Source organism: Mytilus trossulus, chromosome 10 (assembly GCF_036588685.1).
Source record: "Mytilus trossulus isolate FHL-02 chromosome 10, PNRI_Mtr1.1.1.hap1, whole genome shotgun sequence".
Classification (NCBI taxonomy): domain Eukaryota; kingdom Metazoa; phylum Mollusca; class Bivalvia; order Mytilida; family Mytilidae; genus Mytilus; species Mytilus trossulus.
This window is the reverse complement of record NC_086382.1, coordinates 43,923,986-43,938,586: the sequence shown is the minus strand read 5'-3', so window position 1 is coordinate 43,938,586 and position 14,601 is coordinate 43,923,986. Positions and strand designations below refer to the sequence as shown.

Below are 14,601 nucleotides of genomic sequence, written 5' to 3'. Positions count from 1 at the left end.
GATTGATAGTTGGTCGCGTAATATAATAACATTTAATATGCTATTTGATAACAAAATAGCATGAATGATTAATATGCTGTTACTAATCTAAAACATGTGAGGCGTAAACCGCATTGCATCTCTTACTTAATTTGTCTGCAAAGTTTGAATTTGAAATCAATTTTAAACTGTGTTTGAAGTGTTAAAGTATGACACGAGTCCACATAAATCATGTAACAATTAACCTGAATGAAAAGGTCCAGTTTTTGGTTTTGCTCCTCTATCATTGTCAGTTTCATTAGCCGCATGTATATCTTTCGCTTTGTTTTCTTTACTCTGTAACCTATGCATAAAACAAGACTGTAAATGACTTTAATGTGTTAAATAAATACCAGGATACATAAATGATTCGACTGTTAATGTAAATTGTTTAAACGGACAATAACGGGTTGGTACACAATGTATTCTGCAGTTTCGATTAAATTACACAAACGCTTAAATATTTTTATTTACGACAAAATTTCTAAATTTTTGATAAAATGAACACTGCAGGTTCCCAGATATGATATATGTGTTTCATCCCATATAGAGACTTAACTTGGGAATGTTACCAGTATAGAAAAATATGGTAGCGCCAGAAATTTGACTCTCAGATGTTCAAGCCATATAAATGTTGAAAATATGCCGCACAGTTCTAAATTTTGAGCTTTGGTTAGAATAGTAAGATATAAATGAAAGAGATAAGCATATTATTATAATTCATAAAAATTCAGCAGTTTCTAGATTTTTCACGTTTTATATATTTCTATATTGGACTTCCATATCACGCATTACAATTTATATTACTATCATATATGCAAATCGATAGAATTTGTTATAGACAAATCATAACACAGATAGTAAAAACGCGAATTGAATTAAAAATCTTAATATTGGTGTTATTCGTCTTCAAGATATAGCAAGCCTGTAACAGATGAAGCAAAATATCTTATCATAAAAACCAGCATTGCCATTAGTTTAAATTGAATATAAAAAAGAAGATGTGGTATGATTGCCAATGAGACAACTATCCACAAAAGACCAAAATGACACACACATTAACAATTATAGGTCACCGTACGGCCTTCAACAATGAGCAAAGCCCATACCGCATATAGTTAGCTATAAAAGGCCCCGATAAGACAATGTAAAACAATTCAAGCGTGAAAACTAACGGCCTTATTTATGTGAAAAAATGAACGAAAAACAAATATGTAACACATAAACAAACGACAACCACTGAATTACAGGCTCCTGACTTGGGACAGGCACATACAAAAAAAATGTGGCGGGGTTAATTGAATGCCTTGCTATATGTTGATCAGACAACATCAATGCATTGAAAAACACAATTAGTTGGCGTGTGTAATTTCAACATATCATGAATTATTGTAGATTCGAAGAAAGAGAAGGAAGAGGAGGAGGAGAATAATGACTTTGTTTTAAAGTGACGATACTACACGCATAGTAAAAAAACAAATATACAAGTATTGATATTTATGAAACGATTAACTTTTTTCCATAAACGAAAAGTAATAGGAAGACACATATTTCGGTAACATAATCACATAGCTGCAATTTGTGTGAATTTGTATTTTTGTAGATCGTTCTTTTTAGAAAAAAAATGCATACCAAAAATATCGAGGATTTTTTTTCTCAGTGAGACATCTATATAATATTACAAGAAACCAAAAAAAATGGGATTACGGGCCTATATGTAATATTTATCAAAGGACAGCCATCAATTATCAAGCTCTATATTGCTCTGTGTTGAAGTTTAGAAAAACAATGGCAGAATAAGAAGGATCGGTTAACAACACAAATTTCTCCCTAAAAAATCGCCACGGTAATAAATAAAGGCTACTGTTGACAATGGTCTTAACGTATGACAGTCACATTTACATACGTCATTATTAAACTAGTGATACTATTTTATTTACCTCAAAATAAAAGTTGTCAAATCATTTGATAGCACATGAAATCTTGTACGTTTCATTGCTTTGTGACTTTCAGCGCATGTATCACATATTGGACTGTCACAGTCCTTGCAGTAAATTGTAGCCTTGACATCACTGCCTGTATTTGAGCAATTTTCACATGCAATGGATGAAGACAGTTTGTTCACAGGATGGTTTCTGTTCCTTTTTTGTGATAGATGAACTGTCCTACATTTTCCACATAAATACTCATCACACTCTTCGCACACATGAGTCGCCTGTGTCTCCTTCTTGTCATATTTGCAAGGCTCACACATCTCTACTGAAGGTGATATATCTTTGACATTAATGATTTCGTGCCTAGACAATTTCTTCGTTGCTTTATGTTGTAATATGCATATATCACACATGAATTCCTCACATTCCTTACAGTAATGTGATGCAGGTATGCTCTTCTCACGGTAAGTGCATGGGTCGCAAGTGCGCTGGTCAATTGGACTAGAAGAAGCTATAAAGATACATTTCAATATAAAAAAAATCCAGTATTTAAAAATAAAATAATATATTTTAATCACTAACTTATTCGATGTTTTGTCATTAGTTTTTCGAATTCTGTTTTCTGCAGTATTTGATTTTGCCTTTTGATTAGGCAGAACTTTCCGTTTTTAATTTTCCTTCGAGGTCAGTATTTTTTGTTTTTTGTTTAACCTTGTATTCTTGTAACAGGAGTTTTGCTATTTAAATCAATATCATTACACGATTACATTTGTGTACATATCAGCACAAACCAAAATGACAGCATCTACTACTGAAATGTACAAAAACATCACTAAGCGTATTGTTATAACTTTCCTGGGTACACACTACAAATGTTCTTTTAAAAATCAAGTGAACAAGAAATAGTTTTGCTTTAATTAAAGAGGTGTGGATCTAGGGTGAAAAGTCTGCAAGAGAAATTTTAAAAATTGAAAATTGATGGTTTTCGCCAAAAAATATTTGTTTATTACCATACCCCTGAAAATTAAATTTGCTTCGACAACGGTTCAGTACCAGAAAATAAGATATTGATTGATTTCATTTCTGACTAATGCGAATTTCGAGAGTATAAAGGAAAAGTTATAATTTCAGTCAAATATATGCTGAAATATTGATTATATGAAAATAATGTTTGTAAGAAGTTTGTGTTTTAAACCGTAATAAACGGTTTTGCTAGCAAAGCCATTCCATCTAATGCTCAAATGCAAGAGGCTCAAAATGTTATAATTTCATTTTTAATTTTCGAAATGTTATAATATCAATATAGAAAGGAGAAGGGGCTATAAGGCCCTTATTTGGCTCCAATATTACTAAAACCTTAAAGAGTTATCATACATATACTTAAATGTTTCATAACATGGACTTAGATACCTGATATTAAGATAACAAAAACAAATGTCACGTTTAACAAGTTACCATGACCAGGCTAAATTTGTATATATTTTTGTAGAATTTCTTGATTTTCTTTGGTTTTTTTTTTTATCATATTTTACGTATATTTTTGATTGACAAAGTATGTGCGCACACAAAAAAACTACTTTTTATTTGGTATATGTGCAATTTTGAAATAATTGTCAAAAGTTTTATTTTTTTTGGGTCAGATTAAGGCCTCAATGTCCTTAGATTGTTTGAAAGGGTGAAGGTCTCTCAAATAGCAATGTTCACATATATAAATTCAATGCATAAAAAAACATTTTATTATTCATGTTTGATCAAACCTGCTGCGATTTCTTGTTTGTCTTTGTATCTACAATGTATAAAATGGAATTAAATCAATGTTGTTTTGATAAGTATACATTAATTGAAATAATGTTATATTTATTATGATTTAAAAGACCGACTGTGATTAGAATTATTTATAGAAATATAAATCATTTAAGAAAAAAGAAGTTTACCAAAATAAGCCGTTTGGACATATATTGTATTCCGATTTTAACAGTATGCTACTGCATGTCTTTACGCATAGTTAACACTATTACCTTAAGATAAAGTTTGCTATGTCAAAGGAAAGTTCATGACCTCTTGTGAACTTCATTGCTGTATGCTGCTCTGCACAGGAAGGACACAAAGGCTCTGGGTCTTCACAATGCAGACAATATCCAGAAGCTTGTATCTTTTTGTCAGCATTTCTGCAAGGTTCACACAGCACATCTTCTAATATAGAAATCATTTTATGATTTTTATTCTGTTTCTGTGATAGATGGTAAATTTTGCAGTGATCACATAGAAATTCTTCACATTTCTGACAAACACAGGTCGCAGGCGTAGATTTATTACTATATGAACATGGCTCACATCCCTTCTTTGGACTATTGAACTGTGCTAGTTTTATATCAACAATGACATGACTTTTTGTAGCTTTTTGTGTTTTATGACTTGCAGTACATGTTTCACAAAACTTTTCATCGCAATCTTGACAATACTGAATCGCAATAGACTCAGTAGTTCTTGTAGAACAGGGTTCACAGTATTGTGGTACGTCGTCCATATCACTTTCTGGAATCAAATGCAAACGATATTTTTTGTCTTATATATTTATATAATAATACAACCCTAAATACGAGATATTGGCCAAGGTATTATCATAAATACAATTAAAATTGACAACTGAAAATTAACTTCTAGGCATTTGTAATTACAAACCATATAGTGTAAATATTTAATGTGTTATGTCGCTTTGCCTTTGCGTCCTGTCATTTCTTCTTTAGGTTATATGCAGATGCCTTTATTTCCTAACACGGCATCTCTGTGTTATGTAAAATTATTAATTTGTTTGGTCAAACAATTGTATATGTCTTTGCTAAACTTTGATGTGTAAAATATGCATTACATTATGTTGTAACTACTATATATTCTGTGAATACTTCGAAACTTTATGATCAACCACCTTTACATTCTCTCATATTTTATCTATGCTGTGTCTATTCTTCTTTTACGCAAGTCAGTTAATATTGCGTACTGGCTCAAGTGTTATTGATATGTCAAATGTTCTAAACATTTTGTTTTGATACACCTTTCTTATATGTTAATCTCGTCATATTATAGTCTTTTGGCGTTATGTTGTGTTTATATACATACGTATCGCCAGTGAAAAACATAATACAACATGATATAATTCATATGCGTTTTGACGCATAGTTGATACTCTCTGTGAGCATTCATTACCTCATGTGCAAATTCCTTTAACATTATGTGCAAACAACTTATACGTTTTGTGCAAACCTCGTTTACCTTATGTACAAACATAGTTTACCTTATGTGCAAACACCTATTGCATTATGCGCAAATATCTATTAAGTTATGTATAAAAACTACATCATTATGTGCAAATTTATAGCATTATGTGCAAATACCGCTTACATTATGTGCCAACACCATGTAAGTTATGTACAAATGCCTATCACATTATGTCCAAACATCTATTACGTTATGTGCAAACACCTATTACGTTATGTGCGAACACCTAGTACGTTCTGATAAATGCTTTTTTGAAAATTAAAAGTTTGACTTTATTAACAATCTGTGGATTTTTATATATTGATTGGTGCAAAATGCTATATACATACAATGTATCTATTTTTATGGGAAATCATTTTGCTCTACTTTAAGAGTTATGCATAAAGTTGAGAAAGGAAATGGGGAATGTGTCAAAGCGACAACAACCCGACCATAAAAATAAAGTATACTACTGAGTGGCTATAGACGTCATACTAAACTCCGAATTATACACAAGAAACTAATATTAAAAATCATACAAGACTAACAAATACCAGAGGCTCCTGACTTGGGACAAGCCCAAAATTAAATTGCGGCGGGGTTAAACATGTTTATGAGATCTCAACCATCCCCTATACCTCTAGCCAATGTAGAAAAGTAAACGCATAACAATACGCACATTAAAATTCGGTTCAAGAGAAGTCCGAGTCCGATGTGAAAGAAAATAAATAAAATGACAATAATTCATAAATAACAACAGACTATACTAGTAGTTAACTGACATGCCAGCTCAAGATCTCAGTTAAACTGATAGAAAGATTGTATCTTCATCATATGAATATCAGGCACAATCCCTCCCGTCAGGGGTTTAGTATCATACTGTCATAAAATATATGAGAAGAACATAACATGTGTCATGCCAACAACTGTTTTTTTTAAATAAATGTGTTTAGTTCCGATGCAAAGACCCTATAAGTGAATCCATGCTTTGAAAGTTAGTTCACTTTACTTGTGGAAAATTTTAACAAATATACATACACGACTCTAGTTGCCAAGAGGTGCAACCGAAAGGAACAATACGATATAAAAAGGGAGATGTAGTACGAATGCCAATGTGACAAATCTTCACAAGAGACCAGGATTATTTTTTATTACCCTTCCAGTAGGATTTTCATGTAGCGAGAAACGTGTACTAGATTAATCAAATCAAATCAAATATTTTATTGTCATATAAACTTTACAGTTTGTGACCAACATATATTAATACAATAAACACAATAAACATATATACATACATATTAAACATACAAAATATGAACAGCATTAATGTTACTAATGTAATGACGTCTCCCACGATTCATGTACAAAAATGTAGCAGCTAAGGAATCCTACAAAATCTTTAAAGATTTTATTTTGAACATTTCCTTTAACAGTTGTGAATATTATTCGGAATTACCTTCCTAAGACTTACTATTTCCCCCGTCCCTGACATAGCGTGTTGAAACGGGTGAGTGTCCTGAAAAGGGGTGGTCAGGTGACCCGCCCCTCTTATCTGTCAATATTTTTAAAAAACTAGCAGGAATTTTGGAAAAATTTGATCCGATTTTTGATCAGACAGGTAGAAGGGTGTAACAAAGAGTTGCATTTTCTCTATTTTTTATATATAAAACTGCCTTATCCTGTAATCCACAAAAATGACGTATACACATATTTCTTCTGAATGAAGGTTTATCAGCCTTATTTCACCTTCACTGGCCATACTCAAATTAAATCCCGCAACTTGAAACTCCAGATAATGACTTTCATTTATCCGTATTTGGTCCGGTAACTTTTCGAACCTTGTCATCAAGAACGATACAAAAGTACATATTCTAGTTAATTGTTATTGTTTTCTTCTAAGCAAAAATATAAGTGATGTGCATATCGTTTCTGTTGTTGTCTATGAGAATAAATAAATAATTGAATTGCTTAAATGGTCATCATAACATAATTTTCCCTTTGAGTTTTAGAAATGAACTGACTATCTATAAAAAAAAGATGTGGTATGAATGTCAATGAGACAATTCTCCACGAGAGACCACATGACAAAGAAATAAATAACAATTATAGATCCCCTGATGGTCTTTAAGATTTATGTACCCTTCTGTAGCCATTTTTGTACGAACTTTTCAAACTTCAATTGTATCAATACTGCAGATATAAAGAATAGTAGAGATAGGCCATTTTGTACATACTCCAAGGGGAAACTTGATGCAAAGCATTATTTGTTACTATTCCATTGCATTTAATAGAAAAAGAGGACTTTGTGGCAAATAAATCAAGATTTTTATAGAAAACCCACAACACTTTATCCTTGTACTCTCATATTTGGCAATTTGATGACTGATAGATATAGGATTATTGTATGCAGTGCTAACATTGATTTCCTTAAAACAAGTTTATAAATGTAGTTATTGGTTAAAACAAATATAAATTTGGCCAAAATCAAGTACACCTTTTAGGGTGCGCTCGACTTAAGTGACTTAGCACGAGGTGTTTTGGAATTTACAGGTTGCTTAGAAGTTTTTGTAAAAAATAAACACTAGCATATCATAGAAAATCAAGTGAGTAATTTATGTTTCAAAATTTGTAACTAATATCTCTGTATTAAAGGCTGTGGATTTTCTATAAAAATCTTGATTTATTTGCCACAAAGTCCTCTTTTTCTATCAATGCAATGAGAGAGTAAAACATAATGCTTTGCATCAAGTTTCCCCTTAGAATATGTACTAAATGGCCTATCTCTATTATTCATTATATCTGTAGTTTTGATACAATTGAGGTTTGAAAAATTCGTACAAAAATGGTTACAGAAGGGTACATAAACCTTAACAAAAAAACTATACCGCATAGTCAGCTTATCTATTTATTTTTTTACCCCATTTAATTTTTTCACCAGTTTTAAAAAAATGGTTATTGTTAAGTTATTCGCTTTTATCCCGCAATTAGCTAGTTATTGTATACAAATAACAGTTAAACAACATTTGTTTTGCTTTGTTTGTACATGTACAAAAAAATGTCCTGCTACCCGCTTTCATGTCGATCAATCGGTAATATGGATATTTCGTTCTGGGTAATAGTTCATTTTGGGCTTTTCTTCGAGTCCGCGTTTCAATAATTGTTAAAATCAGAGACAATGGTTAAGATTTAAACAACTTATGCTCAAATACCAGGTGTAAATTGTAAACAATATATGTGCATTGTCAGAAATAAAAAAAAAAATGTATTAGTTCTAGCTGCAAAACAGGAGACAATTCGGCAAGCCTCGCTTTTCGTCCTGTTTCTAAAGCTCGGTCAAATAAATTTCACGTTTACCGACAAAGTACATTTATAATCAATACATTATTCCTCGGTTGTTGATATGAATTTATCTTTTTGTTCAATATTTCAACGATATTCATATAAATTAGAAACATCAACTTATTTTCCGAACGGAGAGTCATAAATTTAATTAATATGATTGCGGTATCCCGTAACGGTATAAACGGTAAGCTTCGATGCGTTTAGTTATGAACGCGAATGGTTCGATAAATATAGCTAAATACACAATTAAATGTTCATAAAAGGGATTTGCTGCACATCATTATTCTAAAAAATATATAATTTCATACAAATATATTCTATTGGATCTAAATGTTATCATTCTAAAATTTATGTTTTGACAGTTTCCGTTAAATATTGCCATTTTTAGATACATCGGTCCCCCTTTTCTCGGCTACTATTAAAGCGAGACGTTTTTTTTTATTAATATCTAGCGAGGCATGAAGTTCATATATTTCAATCCAAAGTATCCTCAAAGTGTGGAAAAAATCTTGAATTGATGCAATCTTGTTCGCCTTGAAATCGACGTAACATATTAAGTCAAAATTCTTTTAAAAAATCACATATATAACGAAAAGAAAACTGTGACAGATTTTATTACGAAAGGGAAGGCTTTACTTTTTCTGTAATTTTCCTGCTACTGATTATAAATTAAAAAAGTTCACTTGTCATGCTTTGTATTGTTCGAATTTCGGAACCCGTTCATCCGTTCAAAGCACCATGAAACAATTGCCAGCTAACTCTCAGTTTTCAAAAATGTGCAGTATGTCATTGATACGATTTGAGCTCTCAAAATGAATCAAGATAAAATAAGGATAACAAGACATTTGTAAAAAATATAAAACCCTTGTTATGTTTTATTACTTTTTGAGAACATCTTTATGTTAAAGATATGAATCAAAGTACGGAAGTACTGAACATCGGATGACCGCAAGTTCTTGTGGACGGTCACAAGCAATTGTTTCAGAAAACCAAATCACATCTCTTTACCTGAAAGTAACGTTAAAGTAAAGATATATATTTCTGAGACAAGTCCGTGCGTGGATGATAAATTCAACCTCATCGTAGTAGTGATACAAATCAGTAAACTCTGTTTGTTTTTTTATACATTATTTTAATATTTGTAAATTACAGTAACATGTATTTTATTTTCATCCATTTGTACATCATTCTATTGCACTCTCTTAATTATAGTGCTGGGCAAGTGCATGGTGGACATTCTTCTGTAATAATTCGATTTTTCTAATAGATTGAATTTGAGTGGCCATTAATATTTTCCAGCAAAACATTCAATGTCCCACGCAGAGATAGGAGCAAAGACAGATAACTCTGCATGGGAGATTGCAAACGCTCTTGAGATATTCTTCCGCATGCGACAACACACTTTTTCTGTACGTGTGTTTAAGTATTAAAGACTTTATTTATGTTTCTAACGAGTTTAACGACATTTTCTTATAACTAATTTATGTTCAAAATAATATATTTTTAGGAGTATCCGTTTAAAATTAATTTAGAACAAGTGATAGAATGTAATTTTGCACTCATTAATGTCCGCGAATTTATTATTTTAATGTTTATAGATCGGTTACAATCTCAAAACGAAAATAATGTAGTGGACATTTCGGCGACAGTAATATGCATGAATGCCCTCACAATCATCCGATGTAAAATGAATAGATAACTTGTTCATTGAGATATCATTAGATAAACAAACACACGGACCTAATTTTTTTTCTTCTCTTTTTGATTTCTCATTCAATGACCAGTGGCGGAACCAGATTTTTTTAAAATTTTAAATGATGGAGCTGTGTTTGTTGGATCTATAAGTAGTTTGATTAAGAGGGGGCTCGGTACTCAGTTTTGCCAAAACTCCCTGCTAATTAAAAAAAAAAACCAAGATAACAGGTGGCGAAAAAATATCTTCGTCCTCAGTCAAAATAATCTGAGTAGACGCAAATATAATGTGTTGACCTTGTCAAAACTCTATATTTCATAAATGTAATTCGGCGCCATCCAAAACCAATTCTCTGAAACCGATATTATCAAGATGCTTGATTTCTTGATTGACAACATATTTGTTACAATCGGAGAACGTGTTTTTCAACAGTCTGTCGGCATCCCAATGGGAACAAACTGTGCCCCTCTACTTGCTGACTTGTTTCTTTATTATTATGAGGCTGTCTTCATGCAGGAACTTCTTAGGAAGAAAGATAAGAAGATAGCAATATCCTTTAACTCTACTTTTCGCTATATAGATGACGTTCTTTCACTTAACAATTCAAAATTTGGTGACTATGTGGAACGCATCTATCCCATCGAATTGGAGATAAAGGATACTACAGATAAAGTTAAGTCGGCTTCATATTTTGACTTACATCTAGAAATTGACAATGAAGGTCGGTTGAAGACAAAACTTTACGACAAAAGTGATGATTTCAGCTTTCCAATTGTGAACTTTCCATTTCTAAGTAGCAACATTCCAGCAGCACCTGCATACGGGGTATATATCTCCCAATTGATACGATATTCCCGTGCTTGCATTTCCTATCATGATTTTCTTGATAGAGGGTAACTGCTCACAAGGAAGCTATTAAACCAAGAGTTCCAAATGGTGAAGTTGAAATCATCCCTTCGTAAATTTTACGGACGCCATCACAAGTTGGTTGACCGTTATGGAATAACCGTTTCACAAATGATATCGGATATGTTCCTTACGTCGTAACTACAATCCCCTTTCCTTTCATGAATTTGACCTACCGAATTAGACTATTTACTGGATTTGTAATCACATAAGCAACACGACGGGTGCAGCATGTGGAGCAGGATCTGCTTACCCTTCCGGAGCACCTGAGATCACCCTTAGTTTTTGATGTGGTTCGTGTTGTTTATTCTTTGTTTTTCTATCTTGTGTCATGTGTGCTGTGGTTTTTCTGTTTGTCTTTTTCATTTTTGGCCATGGCGTTGTCAGTTTGGTTTAGATTTATGAGTTTGACTGTCCCTTTGGTATCTTTCGTCCCTCTTTTATGATTATGTATGCAAGATATGGCGACCTATGAAATGATCCGCTTGGTGCTGATGAAAGAGAACATTACATAAATAAGGCCGTTTGTGCTCTCGTTTGAATTTTTTCACATAATCTTTTCAGAGCCTTTTATTGTTGACTATGCGGTTTGGACTTTGCTCATTGTTGACGGCCGTACGCTAACCTAAAGTTGTTAATTTCTGTGTCATTTTTGTCTTTTGTGGAGAGTTGTCTCATTGGTAATCATATCAAGTCTTCTTTTTTATATCAACTTATTTTCCGTAAAGAAATGAGGTTGCATTTTGTTTTTTACATGTAGCTTTGTTTTTGCTTCGAATAACAGGGCAGAGCTTTTAGTTTCAGTAGATATACACGCCATCTTGAAATAACTATACTTGTCACATATTCATTCTGTTTGGTTGCTTCATGATGTGGCTGATATTCAGCAACAACTATTGGATTATATGAGATTTTTATATTAATCAATATACAAAAATACCACATTTCCATTATACTAAATCAACAACCCGATGCACACATATTTCATTCAGTTCACATGCAGCATCCAATGGATATTACCTTGAAAAAGAATTCAGCGAAGTAGTTCAGAGCTTTTTAGAAAAAACTAAAACTTTTAATTTTCTTAATTTTCAAAGTGTATCATGTGTATATCACTGATGCGTTTTGTTTTAATCTGTGTCAAAAAAGCGCTTACCAGAACGTTAAAGCTGTTTGCACATATAGAAGAAATACCTAACAATTAACAGTGTTATAAACAAGAAACCAAGATATTCTATTTTAAAGAGAAAAGGGAACATTATTGTGTTAAATTATTGCGTTACTACTAATCATTTTTAAAGACAATCCGGTACATGTTTAAATGTTTCAATGGAAACCTCTTATTTCACCATCGTTGTGACAGAGGGTTACTTTGTTGTTATTGTTTTCTGTTATACCATTGTATTGTTATACCATAACGTAATTGGTGTTTGGACATAACGTAATATGTATTTGCACATAACGTAATCGGTGTTTGCACATAATGTAAGCAGTATTTGCACAAAACGTAATAGTGTTTGCATATAATGATGTAGTTTTTATACATAACTAAATAGGTATTTGCACATAACGCAATAGGTGTTTACACATAAGGTAAACTATGTTTGCACATAGGGTAAACGATGTTTTCAATAGAAGGAACGATGTTTGCAGATAAGGTAAACGAGGTTTGCATGGACAAAACGTACAATTTGTTTGCACATAATGTTAAACGCATTTGCACAAAACGTATAAGTTGTTTGCACATAATGTAAAAGACATTTACACATGACGTAATGAATTCTCACAGAGAGTATCAATTGTTAGGCAAAACGCATATGAATTATACCATGATGTGTTGTGTTTTTCACTAGAGATACATATGTATAAACACAACATAACGCCACAAGACTATAATATCATGAGGTTTACATAGAACAAAGGTGTATCAGAACAAAACCTTTAGAACATTCGGCATAACAATCACATTTGAGACAGGACGAATTTTTTAACTGACTAACGTAAAAGAAGAATAGACACAACATAGATAAAATATGAGAGAATGTAAAGGTGGTTGATCGTAAAGTTTCGAGGTATTCACAGAATATATAGTAGTTAAAGCATGAGGTAATGCCTATTGTACACAACAAACTATAGCAATGACATATCATACTACTGTTTGACCAAACAAATAACTAATTTGACATAACACAGAGATGCCGAGTCATGAAATACAGACTTTTGCACATAACATAAAGAAGAAACGACAGGACTTAAAGACAAAGCGACAGAACACATTAAATATTTACACTATAAGACAGTTTCGGCGTTCTATAGAATAGGGCTTAAATAGGAATTTACTTGCCAATTTTGTTTATAATCCAGCCTGTCATTTGTTTCTGAAACTTGCTTACCGATAAATTATTTCTAACACATACTTTTTTGATAATAATGATAAACACTTTTTAAATTGTATGCATCTAAAGCTCATTCCTGGATTTACTTCACCAGTAACGATCAAAGGCGAATAATTGAGAGTCAAGGGTGTCTAAAAACCGTAGCCAATGAGGAGATTTATGACAAAATTAAATGATAGCCAAACATATCTAACGTCAACCTTGCATGCGGGTGTCTAAACCATAGTTTCTTAAAAAAATATGTTCATAGACAATTTGAAAAAGATTTATTATCGGTGAGAAACTGACTACTGGAGCTGATAATACTTTCGGGTCTCTGATAGTTCATCAGCAACGGTATCGAACCAGTGCTTTAAAAAATTGAAAACATCACTTCATCATTTGCTTGCGTCCGAATTGTTTTTTAATTATTTTCATTCAAAGTTTTAATTTATAGTCAAATCCTTTCAAGGGTAGCTTTGCCTAGAACCTTACTTTAGTATTTAATATTTGCTAGATTATTTTAGTTTAGATTTTGCGTGCTCATAGTTTAAACAACGTGTTGCGTTTTTGTTACTATGTTTCCAAAAACGGTCTTAGTAAAATCGACAGACATGAAAGTTAATAGATTATTAAAAATCAAGGAGATGTTGATATATTATGCAGCATGTCATCAGGAACGAAGATGCAGACAATTAATGCACGCTCATCGTACAGCTTCACTGGCTATCGAACCCAAACTATATAGTTAGCAACCCAAAAGCCTAAAATAAACCAGATTGGCATGTGTCACTTACTTACCCATTGATGTTTCTTCATTTGAAGGATTGGACAGTTCTTGTTCCATTTTGTCCTATCTTTTTTTATTTAACCTACAATGTAGTTATCATTACTTTCGTTTAAACACAAAATGACCTTGCTTTGTTTAGTTTGATATGATTTTGTCCTGTATGTATATTTTCCGACGAAAAATTAAAAAGGGAGCTACACGGACATCTTTGTTTAACAAGTTCAAGCCACTGTATACTGGCTGTACGTGAATTAATCTAACAAGGCAGTTACTCAATATGACCCCGAA

General features: G+C 32.3%; 1 protein-coding gene across 1 annotated transcript; it reads right to left on the bottom strand.

Annotated features, from left to right (window-relative positions):
• Positions 1-219: 219 nt before the first annotated feature.
• LOC134687927 (uncharacterized) lies at positions 220-14,370 on the bottom strand. The gene is made up of 5 exons (XM_063548387.1): positions 14,325-14,370; positions 3,971-4,487; positions 3,710-3,738; positions 1,959-2,463; positions 220-322 (listed from the first exon to the last, which is right to left on the bottom strand). Exons 1-5 carry the CDS (start codon positions 14,368-14,370, stop codon positions 220-222), a joined length of 1,200 nt encoding a protein of 399 aa, XP_063404457.1.
• Between the last annotated feature and the right edge of the window lie 231 nt (positions 14,371-14,601).